General features: G+C 49.0%; 1 protein-coding gene across 3 annotated transcripts in view; it reads right to left on the bottom strand.

Moving 5' to 3' along the window:
• The window catches only part of AP1B1 (adaptor related protein complex 1 subunit beta 1), a 53,495-nt gene that overhangs the window by 9,920 nt on the left and 25,650 nt on the right, over positions 1–17,925 (bottom strand). For 2 of the 3 annotated variants that reach the window (XM_079956553.1, XM_079956554.1), the window contains exons 6-17: positions 17,689–17,879; positions 15,897–16,118; positions 13,264–13,384; positions 12,459–12,554; positions 11,358–11,473; positions 10,052–10,217; positions 8,840–8,938; positions 7,472–7,731; positions 5,277–5,478; positions 3,487–3,507; positions 2,603–2,743; positions 354–499 (exon numbers count right to left, since the gene is read on the bottom strand). In XM_079956553.1, the coding sequence (XP_079812679.1) occupies positions 354–499; positions 2,603–2,743; positions 3,487–3,507; positions 5,277–5,478; positions 7,472–7,731; positions 8,840–8,938; positions 10,052–10,217; positions 11,358–11,473; positions 12,459–12,554; positions 13,264–13,384; positions 15,897–16,118; positions 17,689–17,879 (1,781 nt within the window). The remainder of the gene's footprint in view (positions 1–353; positions 500–2,602; positions 2,744–3,486; positions 3,508–5,276; positions 5,479–7,471; positions 7,732–8,839; positions 8,939–10,051; positions 10,218–11,357; positions 11,474–12,458; positions 12,555–13,263; positions 13,385–15,896; positions 16,119–17,688; positions 17,880–17,925) is intronic. The other variant, XM_079956555.1, reaches the window with a different exon arrangement.

Here is a 17,925-nt window from a genome sequence, read left to right as displayed (position 1 = left end):
GACTGCTATCCCTGGCCATGCTACTGGCGGGCGCAGTACTGTGGCCCTGCCCAGTTTTGACTCTGGCCCTGCCCACCACTGCCAAGTGGCCCCCGGAAGGTCGTATATGAGGGTATGTGGCTCTTGGGCTGGAAAGAATATTCCCCGCACCATCCTAGCTGGTTAAGCCTCTTCAGTCAACTTCTTAGAGGGCAAGGTTGGTTCATCAAACCAGCCATTCAGCGACACAAAGATCATCACAAGAGGCTCCCTGGCTATGGCGCCTCCTCTGCATGGGAGGACTCCTTGTGGGGGTGGGGAGAGAAGGCCACACTGAAACACAGCACAGAAAGGGAAGAGGCGGCGGCTTTTACCTGTTCCGGTTGAACTGGATGGCGAAGTCAGACATGACTTGCAGGGCCTTGTTGGAAAGCACGAGGTCCATGGAGATGGAGCCCACTTGCCGGCTGAAGGTACCCGAAATCTCCAAACCCTTGGCCTTCACCGCCGGGAGCCAGACCTGAAATGGTGCGAGGCGACATTAGTTGATGCATTGGGGGTAGATTCCTTCATTGCACATATAGCAGGGTCACCGTTGCAATGAAACCACCGTCACAAGCCTGGAAAATCTGGAACTCTACTTGACAATCAAGGAACACTTACCGTATTTTTCGCTTCATAAGACACACTTTTTTCCTCTTAAAATCTAAGGGGAAATGTCTGTGCGTCTTATGGAGCGAATGTGTGGTCCCTGGGGCTTGGGGGGGGGGTGGACCCGGGCTTCCCCCGCCAGCCCCAACAAACTCTGGGAGCAGCGGGAAGGCTGCTCCTTTCGCTGAAGCCTTTCCTTTTGCCTCTCCTTTCGCTGAAGCCAGGAGAGTCCTGCTCTCCTGGCTTCAGCGAAAGGAACCTGAAGCCTCCGGAGCGTGGCGGGAGCTCTGGAGGCCTCAGGTTGCCTTCACTGAAGGTGAAGGCAATGTGGGAGAGGGAGAGCTGCACAGCACCCCTTCAGCGAAGCAGGAGGAGAAATGGAAGGGGCTCCGTTTCTCCTGCCGCTTCGCTGAAGGTGCGCTGCACAGAGAAGGGGAGATTTTTTTTTCTTGTTCTCCACCTCTAAAACAAGGTGTGTCCTATGGTCGGGTGCGTCCTATAGAGCGAAAAATACGGCAATGTTATTATTTATCTGTGAAAATACAACTTTTATTTCCACTTTTTTCCTTTCATTACCTCTGTTATTTAACCCGTATGTGACCTGTTTTACAGTTTTTCTTTTCTTTTCGTTTTCATCTGTTGTTATAATTGCTCTCTTTTATATACAGTTGTACCTTGGAAGCCGAACGCCTTGGCACTCGAATGTTTTGGCTCCCAAACGCCGCAAACCCAGAAGTGAGTGTTTCGGTTTGTGAATGTTCTTTGGAACCCAAACGTCTGGCGCAGCTTCCAACTGGCTGCAGGAGCTTCCTGAAGCCAATCGGAAATGGCGCCTTGGTTTCCGAATGTTTTGGAAGTTGATTCCAAAGAGATTCTGTTCGACTTCTGAGGTACAACTGTATCTTATAAAACGAAAAACAAAAAAATTCTAACAAGAACCTGCCCCCCTACCCAAATGTTGGAGTGCGATCTGGACTAAGTCAGTCTCACTTTGAAATCATGTGGATTTCAACTGGAACAATGTCAAGACTAAGGGCAGCGTTCAGTTTTACACAGAAAAGACCCGCTAAAACAAATGAACACGATGGTGTTAATTGAAATGGGTCTACTGTGAGTAAAATTAAGTTGTACAAGCACTCTTTAATTTTCCCCACCAATTCTGATGGGACACCCAAGTTCAGCAAACTTAGCCTGGGCCCAATCCATTCTTTTTATAGCTTACACTTCTACAGGACGGGTCCTCAACATTGAGGAGCCTGTAATTTATAATTTGACTAGTAACACAACCCCACTGATTGCTCGGAGTACGGCTGACATTGGATAGCGCCTCATCCCTCTCAACTGTAAGTCTACTTAGCAGGGCCTGATTTTTTTAAACTACTCTATAGTACTTAGAAGTTTTTGACGCAATAAATAATAACAATAATTTGTGGATTTTGCTGCTGCTGGGAGAACTAGTGGGTGCAGGTTACATAACCCCGCACTAGTCTAGGGATGGGGAACATGTAGTCCTCCCATTAGCTCCAACCACCATGGTCAATAATCAGGGATGATGACCAAATGGTAGGGCCGGCCCCAACAGAGTATTAGAGAACCTGATACTCACTGGGAGCTCCAGGAGAGCATCAGACCAGGTCAGGGATGGGGAATATCTGTGGCCTCCAGAAGCTGTTGGACTACAGCTCCCATTATTCTTCACCACGGGTCATGCTGCTTGGGGGAGCTGATGGGAACTGGAGTCCAACAACATCTGGAGGATCATAGACATTCCCCATCCCTTCTCTAGTCCAATGCACTCATGGAGCACCTAGGGAGCTCAGGCCTTCTCTTTCCCTGTTGGGGCCGGCCCTACCATTGGGTCTAGCCAAAGCAAAGAAGCCCGTTACCCACAGAGAGGTGCCAGGCATCTTACAAGCAATGGTATCGAGAGCCACTTGGACCCCGGCACTCCTCGGGGGCCAGTGCTACTCACCGTTTTGGGAGCTACGTAGGACCCGGACAATGTTCCCACGCCGCCGGCCAGGTCGAAGAGGTCTCCCAAGCCCCCGCCCAGGGGCGCTCCCAAGTTGGAGGGCATGACCGCGCTGGGTGCTGTGAAACTGGGGCCTGCCATCTGCAGGGAGACAAAGACACCAAGATGTTACAAGTTCACAGAGGCAACTCCAAAGGCAGTGGGGTGGGCGGAGACATGTGCCTACAGGAGGTGGCTTGAGAGTAGGGAGCGGAGGAGCAAAAGACATTACATAGAGCTGCAGCAGTTGGCACCCCTTTGGGAAGGGCCACTTCGTGACTTAAAAGAAGAGGCAAATGCACAAGCTTTTACTGCATCAGACCATTGGTCCATCTACCTCCAGCCTTGTCTATATAGACAGGTAGTGGCTCTCCGAGGTTTCAGGCAGGACAAATTCTGAGTCCTACCTGGAGTCGAACCAGGTGTTGAATCTGGGAGCTTGTGCAGGCCATGAGCTGCAGACCTTGTCTGCATTTACACACACACACACACACACACACACACACACACAGGATGAATAAACCAACACATGGGAGGGGGCTGGGAGGGGGGACTCTCCCAAGAACATGCCATTAACACACAGAGACACACACACACACACATGCCTGTTGGGTCAGACTAATTTATGTATTTAGATAGATCTGGTTTGTTGCATTTTTAGTGTACTTCACACTTTGAGATGATCAGGTAGAAGGCAATTAATGCTGCTAAGAGTACCATCCACCTCGTCCTCCCCACCCCGCCCCCCCCAGCCCCGGTTTCCCAGCAGGAAAGAGTGGAGGGAAGGGTGGGGAGGAAGGGGGTGGCTCACTGAAGGGAAAGCTAGTAAGAGGGCTGGACCATACCCCTTCAGCTTCGTCCCCCATCTCCAAGAAGCAGCAGGCAAGTTGGAAGAGAAGAGACAGCCACATGCAGAGAGAGAGAGAGAGAGAGAGAGAGAGAGAGAGAGAGAGAGAATAGCCAGGATTTGGGGGGGGGGGGGAGGAGGGAAAGAGACAAAACAAGAAGGGGTGAAAGAGTGGTTAGTCACTCAAGACTACAACACACAGATGCTATCAGCCACAGCACTACAAGACAGCTCCCCACAAGAAGAACGCAGCACCCCCTCTGCTCTGCCTTGCCCGTTCTAATAATATTAATAATAATAATAATAATATATTTATTTATACCCCACCCATCTGGCTGGGTTTCCCCTGCCACTCTGGGCGGCTCCCAACAGAGTATTAAAAATACGATAAAGTATCAAACATTAAAAATTTCCCTAAACAGGGCTGCCTTCAGATGTCTTCTAAAAGTCAGATAGTTGTTTATTTGCTTGACATCTAAGGGGAGGGCGTTCCACAGGGCAGGTGCCACCACCGAGAAGGCCCTCTGCCTGGTTCCCTGTAGCTTTACTTCTTGCAGTGAGGGAACCGTCAGAAGGCCCTCGGAGCTGGACCTCAGTGGCTGAACAGTGGGGGCAGAGACGCTCCTTCAGCTATACTGGGAATCGTTCGCACTGAACAGTTTCGCCTCTGCCAACTCCCAGCGGAGCTTTGAGTTCGTGTCCCTGCCAGCCTTGCGAAAAGGGGCTCATCCTCCACTGCCCATGCATACCTAACCATTTATGTCCTAAAGTGGATGGTGGCCAACCTGATGCCCTCCAGATAAGACGACAGTTCCCATCATCCCTGACCACTGGGATATGTTGCCTGGGGGTGTGATGAGACCCCGGGCAACATCTGGCGGGCACCTTTTGGCCACCCTGATCCAAAAAAGGTGTGAGAAAGGACAGATTCCTCAGCTGCCTCTCTGTGCAAAACGGGACCAAAGATTAATGGATTGTGTCCAGTTGTTTGAAGTCATATTCAGAGTAGGAAAATGAAAGGACACAGCTAAGCCCACATTCAGACTGCACATTATTTATTTTTATTCTTACTGTTAACGACTGTTGTTGTTACTGCTGCTGAGGCTGCTGCTGCTGTTATCTATTACCTGCCCACCACCCTAATGTCCCAGAGCGGGTTACTGAATTAAAACACGATTTGAAACAACGGACAATAACAAAAAACAAGGCAGCTCCTGAAACATACAAATCGTGCTGAAAAGGCAAGAGCGAAGAGGTTATGTCTTCAGCCCTTCGGTGCCACTTTAAACAGTCATGGCTTCCCCCAAATAATTCTGGGAGCTGTCGTTTGTTAATGGCGTTGTTAGGAGAGACTCCCCCATTACCCACACAGAGCTACAATTCCCAGTTTCCAGGGAAGGAAGATTGACCACTAAACCGCCCTGGAAACCGTGGCTACGGGAGGGGAATAGAAGGGCTTAGTAATAACTCTCAAGGAGAATTCCCAGAATCCTTTGCGGGGAAGCCATGGCTGTTTGGAGTGGTATCCCATAGCTTTAAATGTATGAACGCGGCCCAACTTGGGTCCATTAATTTCAGTGGGTCTACTCAGTATTACTTAAGCTGGACACGGCTGTATATCTACACACAGTCTTAAAACACACAGGCAGCGTGAAACATGTGCAGACAGGGAACCAACAGCAACAGAGCATAACGTCAGCGGCCACACTTAATGCTGCTGTTTTCGAGGATTCAAGGTCCTCCAATGAAAATGTTGCAAATCCTCGGGAGGGCAGGATTAGGGCTTACCAGGCTGTCCAAGCCACCGCCAAGAAGGTCAACGGCGCCCATCTGCACCGACGAGGTGGCAACGGGAGTGCCGCTCACGGGGGGTCCCAGGTCAAGGTTCAGCAAGTCTCCCAGGAGATCTCCTTGTGTCGGGATGACCGCTGGCTGCTCAGCCTGGGGGGCACCCGCTGGAGCAACATCCGGGCTCTCAGCGCTTTCGCTCCTGTGTTCATAGTATAGGGTGGGGTGGTGAGGAAGAGACGAAGACGACAATTTAAAAATGGCCTGCTTCCTTCCTTCCAAAAAAAGAGACACAGATCAGGAGTACGCAAACTGTGGCACATGTTCCACCAGCGGGTTGCATGCTTCATTTTTTTGGAGTGTGTGTGTGTGTGTGTTTCATTGCATGCCTGCATAAAATATTCATATATAATCAGTGAATTTTCTGTCTGCCGTAGTGATTATAATACACTGGGCGAGATGCTGCGTGATGGTTAAATGCATTTTATTGTATCCCGATCCGAATTCAATGGAATAAAAATAAAAATCAGCAATAAAAACCCAATTATGTACCATACAGGATCTCGTCCAGCACATGGCTTAATGATTATTCTGCCTGCTGTAGCAACTGCAGTCTACGGAGACCATGAGCAATTTCCAAGTGGCCTGGGGTGGGGTGCGGAGGGGAGTTTGGGAACCACTGACTCAAGAGTGTGTCTTTCTCTGGATCTCTGGACTCAAAGAGAAGGTTCGTGAAAAGGTACTTGTATAAATTTAGATTTGGTAGAAATGTGAGTTAATTACTGTTTTCACTTGTGAAAATGTAACTGTGAAAAATTAATAAAAAATTATTTTAAACCACCACCACCCCCAAAAGAAAAAGTGTGTGTCTATTTCTGCTACCCAGCCACCTTACCCCAGGGTCCCTTGCACCAGCAGACGGGTGGAACCCAATGCAGAAGTTGTGGCTAGCGGAAACCGGCTATGAAAGAGATTGTGAAATCTGCTGTGCAGCGAAGTTTCCGGCAATCTGGCACAGTGACGTTTTGCTGGCACAGCACATTTCGCCCGTGGAATACATGGACCGCTAAGTAATTTCAGCTTTGTGCTACATTGGCTACAACCACAGTAGTCAATGTATTGGTAACCTTGAGGCTAATCACTGCAACATCCTCTATGCCCTTGGGCCTGGTTTGGATGCTCCAGCTGGTGCAGAATGCGGAGGCCAGACTGCTGCTGACAGGGGCATCTGGCAAGCAACATGAGACATGGCTCTTAAAGCACCTGCACCAGCTGCCCCTCTACTACTCAAGGCATTCATTTGTAAAGTCCTGAATGACTTAGGTCCAGGGTGCCTCAGGGACCACCCGAACCCTTGTATCTCAAGCCTGATCAGTGGGATCATCTGGCCGTTCCTCGAGTTGGCAAGACAACAGCGGGAAACTGAGCCTTTTCTGTGTCGTTGGCCCGGCCCTGTGGAACTCTCTGCCACTAGAAATCCAGCAGGCGCCACCTGTGCCAGCACCTGCCGAAAACCCTTCCTATTCTGCAGGGAATGCCGAACACTCCTTTCCCTAACAGTTTGCTGGTTTCTTTTTTTATATGCTTTCTCTTGTATGGCGTTATGCAGAATCATTGCAAACCACTCTAGATTTATTTATTTTTTAAATGCATGGCGGTATGTAAGCATGTCCATGGCTATAGCCTACATCAAAAAGATGTTTCCTGGGGTTGCAATGGTGCAAAAATGTGGTTACAAAGCACGGATCCACATGGATTCTCAGGATTTTTGCATTGGGTCACCCCAAATTCACCATCAGATCACATAGCATTTGCATGGCTACAGCCTGCAACAAACAAATCACGTACCCACTGTTGCATGGGGCCACAATGGCGCAAAAACGTGGTTACAAAGCACGGATCCACATGGATCCCCAGGATTTTTGCATTGGGTCACCCCAAATTCAACATCAGATCACATGTCTGTGGCCACAGCATGAACCACAAAAATCATGCACCCACTGTTTCGTTCAGAATATTTCTTTTCTTGTTTTCCTCCTCTAAAAACTAGGTGCGTCTTATGGTCAGGAGCGAAAAATATGGTATTTTTATAAATAGAATGAAAAAAAGAGAGCCAAAGACCAAGGGGACTGTAGAGAGGAACAACAGAACCACCTCTTCCTGCACAACCACCACTGCCACCAAAGAGTACTCACGATCCTGTCCTTGGAGGGAGGGTCTTATGGACGATGCCTCTGCTCCCCTCCACGAAGGCAGTGGGGGGCTTGTGGTAGACGGAGGCCAGTGTGCCGATGTAGCAGATCAGCTCGTCCAGCAGAGTTGGCTCAATCAGGTCCGTCTCTTCAGAGATGAGTGGCTTCTCTGCCAGAACCACCTCCTTGGCTGCCACAGGATCGGTAGAGAGCAGGCGCCAATAGATGTAGCCACGGTCCCTCAAGTCGGGGTTATCCGAATCCTAAGTGGTGGTAGCCGCGGTGGGGGGGGGGGGGAGAGAGACAAGGAAAGGAGCATGTGTGTGTGTTTTCACACCAGGGACTCTCCAAACCTGCCCAGAGGTCAGTTAACACACTGGATATCTTAATAGATGCAGGCCGCTCTGCCTCACTCTTTCTCATCCTTGCAGAGGCCAGATGTCAGAGTGCTGACACTTCTCATTTAAAAAGAAAGCAAAGTTTCTAGTCCTTGTGACTGCCAAAAAAAAAAAAAAAAGGCCTGAAAGCATTTAAAGCGACGAACATAAATCCAGGGCAAGTTTAAAACTGTTTAATCATTTGCTTGTGTTTTATCTTGTACAGTCGTAGCCTGGATCTCAAACGCTTTGGCTCCCAAACAAATCGGCTCTCGAACGATCGAAACCTGGAAGTGAGTGTTCCAATTTTCGAATGGTTTTTGGAAGCTGAACGTCCGGCACGGCTTCCGATTGGCTGCAGGAGCTTCCTGCAGCCAATCGGAAGCTGCATTTTGGTTTTGGAAGTTGAACAGAACAGACTTCCGGAATGGATTCCGTTTGACTTCCGAGGTACGGCTGTATTTCACTCTGTGAACCGCCCTTGGTATATAAATGTAATAAATGAATAAGTCTGGATCTTAAGCCTCTCCTCAGGTCACCGCACCCTTCCTTGGAGTGTTTTCTCCTGGCTTAGAAATGTCCCTGAACTCCAGTCTGAACTCCAGTCCCTTGGTATATAAATGTAATAAATAAATAATTCTGGATCTTAAGCCTCTCCTCAGGTCACCACCCCCTTCCTTGGAGTGTTTTCTCCTGGCTTGGAAGTGTCCCTGAACTCCAGTCGTGCCTCTTGCTTTCCCTGGATGAAGGGGGGAAAGGAGCCTGCAACTGTTGCGTAGAAACTAGCCTCTAGTGTACAGAGGGTCAAATTTGCATCTGTAGCTCCGCCCACTTTTGCTTCTGGCCCCTCCCACCCCTGGCATGTGGTCCTCAGGAGGTCGTCCAGACTGACAAAGCCTCCGCCCCACTGGCTACCTTGCAGAACCCCTGCAAAGACGTAAAGGGGGCCTCCAGGTTTACAAAGGCAAAGCGAGGCCGCCTCTTCTTCCCCTACCTGTGTAGCCAGGCTGAGGACCTGCTGGACCAGCTCCTGGGTCTCGGTGGGCTTCTTCAGGAAAAGCTTCACAATGGCCGTCAGCAGCTGCAGCTGCACCTGCAGTGGACGAAAGAAAAAAAGGTGGACTGAACCTGGGATCTTCTGCATGCAACAGGTGGCGTTCTACTGCTACCATCCTGGAAGAAATTGGCACAAGCAGTCTGAACGGGAGGCTGCAGGAGGGAAAGGGGGCATCTAGGAGGAAGATGGCTGCTGAATGCTTGAAGCAGGGTTTTGAGCTCTAAGGCCAACTCTAAGGCAAGTTTCAGCTCTATAACCAACCCTTAGCATTCGTTTTTATCCCCTCTTCCATTTTATTTCTTAACTCCTTTTAGTGCTTCGTTTTGTTGTTTTCATTTATTGTTTTATCTCATTGTTTTATTGTTCTAACTCCCCTAAACTGGGAGGCTGCATGAAGCTGGGCTGGGCTGAGCACTTTGCTTTGTTGTTTAGTCATTTTGTCGTGTCCGACTCTTCGTGACCTCATGGACCAGAGCATGCCAGGCACTCCTGTCTTCCATTGCCTCCCGTAGTTTGGTCAGACTCATGTTCGTAGCTTCGAGAACACTGTCCAACCATCTCGTCCTCTGTCGTCCCCTTCTCCTTGTGCCCTCCATCTTTCCCAACATCAGGGTTTTTTCCAGGGAGTCTTCTCTTCTCATGAGGTGGCCAAAGTATTGGAGCCTCAGCTTCAGGATCTGTCCTTCAAGGGAGCACTCAGGGCTGATTTCCTTCAGAATGGAGAGGTTTGATCTTCTTGCAGTCCATGGGACTCTCAAGAGTCTCCTCCAGCACCATAACTCAAAAGCATCAATTCTTTGGCGATCAAAGTGCCAAATGCAAGGCTGAGCCAAGGTTGGCTAGGCAGTGCCAAATGCAAGGTTGAGCCAAAGTTTACAAGATACTAGTTATAAATTAAGGAAGAGAAACATCTTGATTATCAGAACTGTTGATGGGCATCTACAGGAGGTGCCAATGAAGTTGACGTGCAACCTGAGAGGTGCATCGCCCAAGACACAACCTCTAGGGTTCCTGGAGTGGGGCAAGATCTTCACGGGTTGGCTGCTTGGGGGAGGCAAGGCACCATGGGGGGAAATCTGGAGGGAATCGTTGCAGCCTTTGCTGCCTAATCCTCAGCCACCCCACCTGGAAGACTCTGCCCCGTCTCACCTGGGTGCTTTCGTCGTGGAAGCCTTCAAGGAAGCTCTCCAGAAGCTCATCGGCGTTGTCTATGCGCTCTGCGTATTCGCCCACGATCCAGATCATGGCTGCCCGAGCCTCAGGTTCGTCGAGGGAGTCCAGGTTCTCGCACAGGGTGGCGATCACACTCTCGTACCTGCGTGTCAGGGGGGACAGGAGGGGTGGGAGGAGCTAAGAGACAACGGAGAACCAAGTGCAGCGCAGCGGTTAGAGAAGCATCAGATTACGACCCGGGAGAGGACCAGGGTTCAAATCCCACCATTTGGCCGACTGCCCCTGCTCAGCCTGACCTACCTTACAGGGCTGTTCTGGGGGATTAAATACGGAGAGAGAGAGAGAAAGAACTATGTAAGGGCCCTTGGTGGAAAAGTAGGATAGGAATGCCTCTGAACAACAGGATAGATCCTTTCAAAGGCCAAGAACTAGCTCTGCATGTGCTGGGCATCCCGTGTCATCAAGAGCCAGTTCTGATGCAAAACATATAAATAAAAGAAAAATCGAAGGCTCTATATTTCTGGATAGGTTTCATTGTATCATTATCATTGCTCATGTATCACGGCCTAGGACCCTTGTACCTACGGGACCGCCTCTCCCGGTATGCCCCACAGAGAGCCTCAAGGTCCATAAATAGCAACACCCTAGTGGTCCCGGGACCTAAGGAAGTTAGATTAGCTTCAACCAGAGCCACGGCTTTATCAACACTGGCTCCGGCCTGGTGGAACGCTCTGCCTCATGAGACCAGGGCCCTGCAGGATCTGATTTCTTTCCGCAGGGCCTGCAAGACAGAGTTGTTCTGCCTGGCCTTTGGCTTGGAGCCAATTTGATTCCCTCCCCCTCTTTCGTTTTCCTTTCTCTTCCTGTGATGAGGCTGCATTTTAATGTTTCAATATTTTAATGTTGTATTTTAATCTTGTTTTTAAGTTGTATTCATTCAACTTGTTTTTATCATTGCTTGTTAGCCACCCTGAGCCTGGTCTTGGCTGGGGAGGGCGGGGTATAAATAAAAATTATTATTATTATTATTATTATTATTATTATTGCCTTCTCACAGAATCATGGAAGGGACACCCAAGGGTCATCTAGTCCAACCCCCCTGCACTGCGGGAATTTTTTGCCCAACGTGAGGCTCGAACCCGCGACCTTGAGATTAAGAGTCTCGCGCTCTACCGACTTGAGCTACTCCAAACCACCAGTTTTAAAAACAGCAACGAATAATAAACAATAAAATGTTCCCATGTGTTATCAAGATGGTAACTTTTGGAGGAGGGCTTCTTACTTGTTGGGGTACTTGCGGAAGATGTCCTTGATGACGACAATGGCTTCCTGGACCACATAGTTGACCTTGGTCTGGATGAGGTCAAGCAAGGTGCTTACACAACGCTCTGCCGATTGCTGGGCAGGAAGAAAGAGAAAGGGGGTTGGGGCTGCGTGGAGAGGAACTGGGGTTTAGCCAAGAGGCTTAGGAGAAACTACGGATACTTGTTTTTAAACAGGGAAGTTAAAGGACACCTAGGTTATCTCCCAGCCAGGGTGGGTTGTCAGCAGCAGGAAAGCCAGGAATTTCCTGGCTGTAACAAAACAAGAGTCACATGCAGCCTTCTGCACACTAGAGAAGACCAATTGGGAAGGGGGAGGCAGGATCCCCATGCTATGAGGGATGCCTCCAACGCTGTTACCTCGGGTTACAGACCCTTCAGGTTGCGTTTTTTCAGGTTACGGATGCGCCGAAACCTGGAAGTACCGGAATGGGTTACTTCTGGGTTTTGGCTGTCGCGCATGTGCAGAAGCCTCGAATCGCAACCTGCGTGTGCGCAGATGCGGCACTGCGGGTTGCGAACGTGCCTCCCGCACGGATCACGTTTGCAACCCGAGCATCCACTGTATTTTAAAAAACCTGGCTCTCTGTGCAAAGACATGTTGATCTCCAGCACTATGGACACCGCTTGCCTCGAAAAACCAGTTTTAATGTTGGAAGACTCTGTAGAGGTCAAACCCCCGTTTCCAAAGAGCCAAGATCTACCGGATGTCAGAAAAACGTGCTGGATCAGGCCAGTGATTCCAGCATCCTGTTTTCATAGGGGCCTACCAGGTGCCTCAAAGGGAAGTCTGCAAGCACGATTCGAGTGCAAGAACACTCTCTGCTCCTCTCCCTAATGTCTTCAGCCCCCACCCTCCCCAAAAAGAGAAAAGGGGGGGGAGGGTCACAACACAGAATGCAAAATTCATTTGTGCTCTCCTACTTGCAGCCTCTAAAAGCTTGGAAAGCCAAGTATGTTTGAAGTGAAGCCTTTTGCAGAATCAGGCCACTCTCCCGGATAGATGCCAGCCTCCCCCAAACTGGTGCCCTCCAGATGTTCTGGACCACACTTTGGCTCACCTCAACCTTAATGGCACACCGGCCAATCGCCCGGACGGCTTTCCGCACGAAGTCCACATCAACTTCCGTTGCGTACTCCTTTAACTCGGCAAGAACCTACAATAATAATAGTAGTAGTAGTAGTAATAATAATAATAATAATAATAATAATAATTTATTATTTATACCCCGCCCATCTGACTAGGTCTCCCCAGCCACTCTGGGCGGCTTCCAACCAAATATCTAAAACAATACAGCGTCAGACATTAAAAACTTCCCTAAACAGGACCGCCTTCAGGTGTCTTCTAAAAGTAAAATAGTTGTTTATTGCCTTGACATCTACTGGGAAGGCGTTCCACAGGGCAGGCACCACTACCGAGAAGGCCCTCTGCCTGGTTCCCTGTAACCTCACTTCTCGCAGGGAGGGAACCGCCAAAAGGCCCTTGGGAGCTGGACCTCAGTGTCCGGGCTGAACGATGGGTGTGGAGACGCTCCTTCAGGTATATACAGGACCAAGGCCATTTTATCAGAAGACGTGGGGCAAAGAAAAAAAGGAAAAAGCAAGCCCAGGGCAGAGCATACTCAGTAACTTTGAAGTGCTGAGTGGCAGCTAGAAAATGCACGCGCTGAAAAATTGGGGCAGGAAGGAGAGAAGAGTGGAATGTGTTCTTTAGAGGCAATAGCTGGCTTCAGCCTTCCCAAACAGTGGGTGCCTTCCAGATCTTGCGGGATTGCAATTCCTTTCAGTCTTCATCCTTGCAGGGCAGTGGAGACTCCGAAGCAAATTCAGGGGGTGGGGAGGAAGAGAGATAAGAGGAGGATTTACCTGTGCAATGTTGGCCTGCGAGGCCAGGCGGATCATGATATCCAGCTTCTCCAGTTTGACGTAGATCGGATCGTTGTACTTCACAAAGAAGACTTTCATCTCGTGCTTGAGGATTTCAGGTCTGGGAGAAGAGGAAAAGATGCGATCAAGAGATCCGGAGAAGAAACATACCCAGCTGTGCAACTTATAGATTGCAAAAGAATCTTTAAGTAAAAAAAATAAATCGGATGTTTTCATTTAGTAATAGCATAGAATGGTAGAGTTGGAAGGGACCGCGGCGGTCATCTAGTCCAACCCCCTGTATTGAAGGAATCTTTTGTCCAACGTGGGGCTCAAACCCACAACCTTGAGATTAAGAGTCTCGTGCTCTACCGACTGAGCTATTAGGCAACACTGCTCTCGGAAGTGTCACTTTAGGATGAATCGTGTGCCTTGTTAGCACCGGTACAGTAATTATACTGTAAATCAAAAATGAAACTGTAAAAGTAGGTGCCATGTTGCAGGTTGGGAGTCAGAGGTGGGTCTCAGTTCTGGACCGTTGAAAGATCTACCTTCTATACAGACATATTTACATGCCCATAGGTCTTATATATGATCTTGGCAGCTCGCATAGCAATTGCAACTCAACGGAAAATAGCCCCCAAATTTTACACCGGGAGCTTGGTACCACTCACTCTGAAATATAGCTATAATGGAAAAACTATGCATAATTTGATATTTCGACAAGGTCTAGAACCTCCAGACACTTTTCATTTGATCTGGCATTCCTTTAATTACCGTATTTTTCGCCCTATAGGACACACTTTTTCCCCTCCAAAAATGAAGGGGAAATGTGGGTGCGTCCTATGGGGCGAATACAGGCTTTTGATGAAGCCCGGGGAGCGAGAGGCTCTCGCTCTCCAGGCTTCAGGAAGCTCTGCGCAACCCTCCGGAGCCCGGTGCCAAGCCGCGCTGGCCTCCGGAGGGTTGCGCAGAGCTGCCTGCCCTCCCGGGGTCCGCGCAGCTCTGCGCATCGCTCCGGAGCCCGGCGCCAAGCCACGCCGGCCTCTGAAGGGTCGCGCAGAGCTGCCTGCGCTCCCGGGCTCCACGCAGCTCTGTGCGACTCTCCGGAGGCCGGCGCCAAGCCGCGTCGTCCTCCGGAGGGTCACGCAGAGCTGCCTGCCCTCCCGGGGTCCGCGCAGCTCTGCGCATCGCTCCGGAGCCTGGCGCCAAGCCGCGCCGGCCTCCGAAAGGTCGCACAGAGCTGCGCGGAGCCCGGGCTCCACGCAGCTCTGTGCGACTCTCCGGAGGCCGGCGCCAAGCCGCACTGGCCTCCGGAGGGTCGTGCAGAGCTGCCTGCGCTCCCGGGCTCCGTGCAGCTCTGCGCGACGCTCCGGAGGCCGGCGCCAAGCCGCGTCGGCCTCCGGAGGGTCACGCAGAGCTGCCTGCGCTCCCGGGGTCCGCGCAGCTGTGCGCATCGCTCCGGAGCCCGGCGCCAAGCCGTGCCGGCCTCCGAAGGGTCGCGCAGAGCTGCCTGCCCTCCCAGGGTCCGCGCAGCTCTGCGCGACCCTCCAAGCTGTGCCGGGCTCCGGAGGGTTGCGCAGAGCTGCCTGCATTGGGAAGCCTCAGCGCACCTGGGCTTCGCACAGCTGTCCGCAATCCTGGGGAGACCGGCGCGGCTCCCTAGGCTTGCGGATAGCAGGCTCTTCTGGGGGCTGGGGTCGGGGGAAGCTCGGGCTCCCCCTGCGCCAGCCCCTTGCCTGGGGGGGAAATAAAAATTTTTCTTTATTTCCTCCCCCAAAAAACTAGGTGCGTCCTATAGGGCGGTGCGTCCTATGGGGCGAAAAATACGGTATGTTTTGTAATGGAACCATCATTTTCAAGTCAGCCCTCGTCACAAGCCTGGCAAATCTCAAACTATACTTGACATTTTTACATCCTTAAGATATCAGTGACTTCCCTTCTTCTCTTTCCATGGTTCATTTTACATATCATAAATCCCTGCATATTTTACAGAACTATACCATTCAGTATTCCATTATTACATCCAACGTAACTTATTTACACTGTTGAATTTAATGCTGCCAGCGTTTTCAGCTGTACACAGTTGTTTCCCGCATATTCAATAAAAGTATTCCAATTTTCTCTAAACGTATGTTCTTCTTGTTCTCTTATTCAATATGTTAAGTCAGTGCATATTCTGTCAACTTAAGTTGCCATTCGTCTTTGGTTGGGACCTCGCTCGTTTTCCATTTTTGGGCTAACAAAACACGGGTCGCAAGTAGTGGCACACATAAATAACCTTTTTTGACACCTGGGAATTTCATTCTGAATTATCCCCAACAGAAAGGACTCTGGGTTTTTTGGGAAAGTACTTTTTAAACATTTTTTTTCAATTCATTGTGGATCATTTCCCATGGACTTTGGTATTTTAACCCATGTGCCTGTTTTATAGTTTTGCTTCTCATCTTCTGGTTTTTCACCTGTTGCTACAACAGCTTCTCTGTTTTATATTTGTTATAAAAGGAAACCTCTTTAGCAAAACCCCCAACAAACCCAGTTACATGCCTGAGAACATCTCACTGTATCCCTGGAAGCAGTGCTACCTGCCAACCACCCTGCCCACCTGTAGCCAACAGAGCATCCATCATCACCTTTTCTGCACAATGAGGTTGATGTTTCGGAGAGCCACGTATTGCAGCTCTGGCTCAGCAGACAGCAGGGTGACGAGTGGGGGAGCCAGCTTCTTCAGCAAAGTGCCGTAATAATCCAGGTCCTTTGACAGCATCTCCATGAACTTCATCAGCACTTTCACAGCCGAGAGGACCACAGCGGAGTTAGCGTGGGACAGCCGGGGTGTGACTCGCTCACAGATGCTGCAGTGGGGGGAAGAGAAGGAAAAGGAAGATGCAGCAGACAAATGCCAGAGGAGATTTTTCACAAAGCCACTGACCCACCAGTCCAGCCTCCTAGGTGCAACCAACAAAACCCTGTTTTCTGTAGTCCTGCACTGCAGCCATTGGGCAATCTGGGAAAATGGCAGAAAAGGAAGAGTTGTGCTCTGTGCTAGCCCTGCTCAGGATACCACAAGGAGGACCTGCATTTTCCAGCTGCTATTTCTTTTCATTTAAAAATAAAATAAAATAAAATAAAATAAAATAAAATAAAATAAAATAAAATAAAATAAAATAAAATAAAATAAAATAAAATAAAATAAAATAAAATAAAATAAAACTGTTTAACATACAATACAATAAAAACAAACTAATCCAAATAAAAACAATAAAAACACTCTCCATGCCCTTACCACAGCAAAAAGACTGATACCGATGGATTGGAGAAATAAAAATGTGTCTCCCTTCTACGATTGAAGACTTATACAAACTTGCAACATATGAACAACTTGCATATAAACACAGGCTTGCCACGGATAAATTCAATGATATTTGGAATCCATTCTTACAAATACTGTAGCAGGTTAAGATCTGGTAAAGTACAATAACAACCTTGTAAAGAACCGTATTTTTTGCTGTATGACTCACTTTTTCTCTCTTGCTGTTCTGGCTTCTGAGATTCAGAATATTTTTTTTCTTGTTTTCCTCCTCCAAAAACTAGGTGCGTGTTGTGGTCTGGTGCGTCTTACAGAGTGAAAAATACGGTATACAGTTTTGGGTTTCCTCCCTCCCCCCTTTATTTTCCCTTCTACACAGGTGCTGTTTCTCTTTTTCTCTCTTTTATTTATGTCTCTCCATGTTTAGTGCACATATAATTATGTACTTTTTGAACTTTCAATAAAAATGTTTAAATTAATAATATAAAAAATAAAAAACACAATACAATAAAAATAAAATACAAAAAGGAAAAGAAAAGAAAAACAATAAAAAAGAAAGAGAAAGAGGAGGAAGGAAAATACAAAGCTTCCATCAGTTACTGGTATTCAGAAGCATGCAGCCTCCGACTGGGGAAGCCAAGAATAGCCATTGTGGGTAGGAGCTATTGATAGACTTGCCCTCCCTGACTTTCTCTCATCCTCTTTTAACATCATTTGAGTCTGTAGCTGTCACTGCCTCCCGGGGCAGCGAATTCCATAGTTTACAATAAATCCTCTCTTTCATCTGAATCTTCCAACGTTCCAATGTCCAGGAGTTCTAGAGAAGGATAAAAACACTTTCTCCATATCTCCTCTTACTCGCTTTTCCTCTAAACATGATGCCCTTTCTCAAAAAAAATCTGTACAGAGTCTTCTGAATCGCAGAGTACTACAGTAAAGAATTTGGCTCCGTTGATAACAAAAACAGAGGCGTGGGACGGACAGACAGACAGACACACAAATTGCACACAGACTGGGCTGTCTCTGGGCAAGGAAGGGCACCTCGCACAACGGTGCCTGCAAAGCAGCATGGTCGACACGGGGCTCGAGTAAGTGAGCCAAGCTGCAGCTCTCACCTCTGCGCCTCGCGGTCATCCTTGGGCATGTAGTTGGCCAGGCAGTCGAGGATGAAGATCTGGCCCCATTCCGTACACTCATTCAGGGCAGTCAGCAGCTTGTTGATGGACTGTGGGTTCAAATCCAGCAGGTTGCTGCTGGGGTGAGATTCCGCTATCTCTGAGAGGGCTGCTACAGCATTAGCTACCACCTGGGGGAAAACAAAAGAGAGTAATCTGTGAAAATAGGAACATGGG

This window comes from Podarcis cretensis (assembly GCF_951804945.1).
Source record: "Podarcis cretensis genome assembly, chromosome: 16".
In the NCBI taxonomy this organism is placed as follows: Eukaryota; Metazoa; Chordata; class Lepidosauria; order Squamata; family Lacertidae; genus Podarcis; species Podarcis cretensis.
This window is presented reverse-complemented; position numbering and strand designations above follow the sequence as displayed.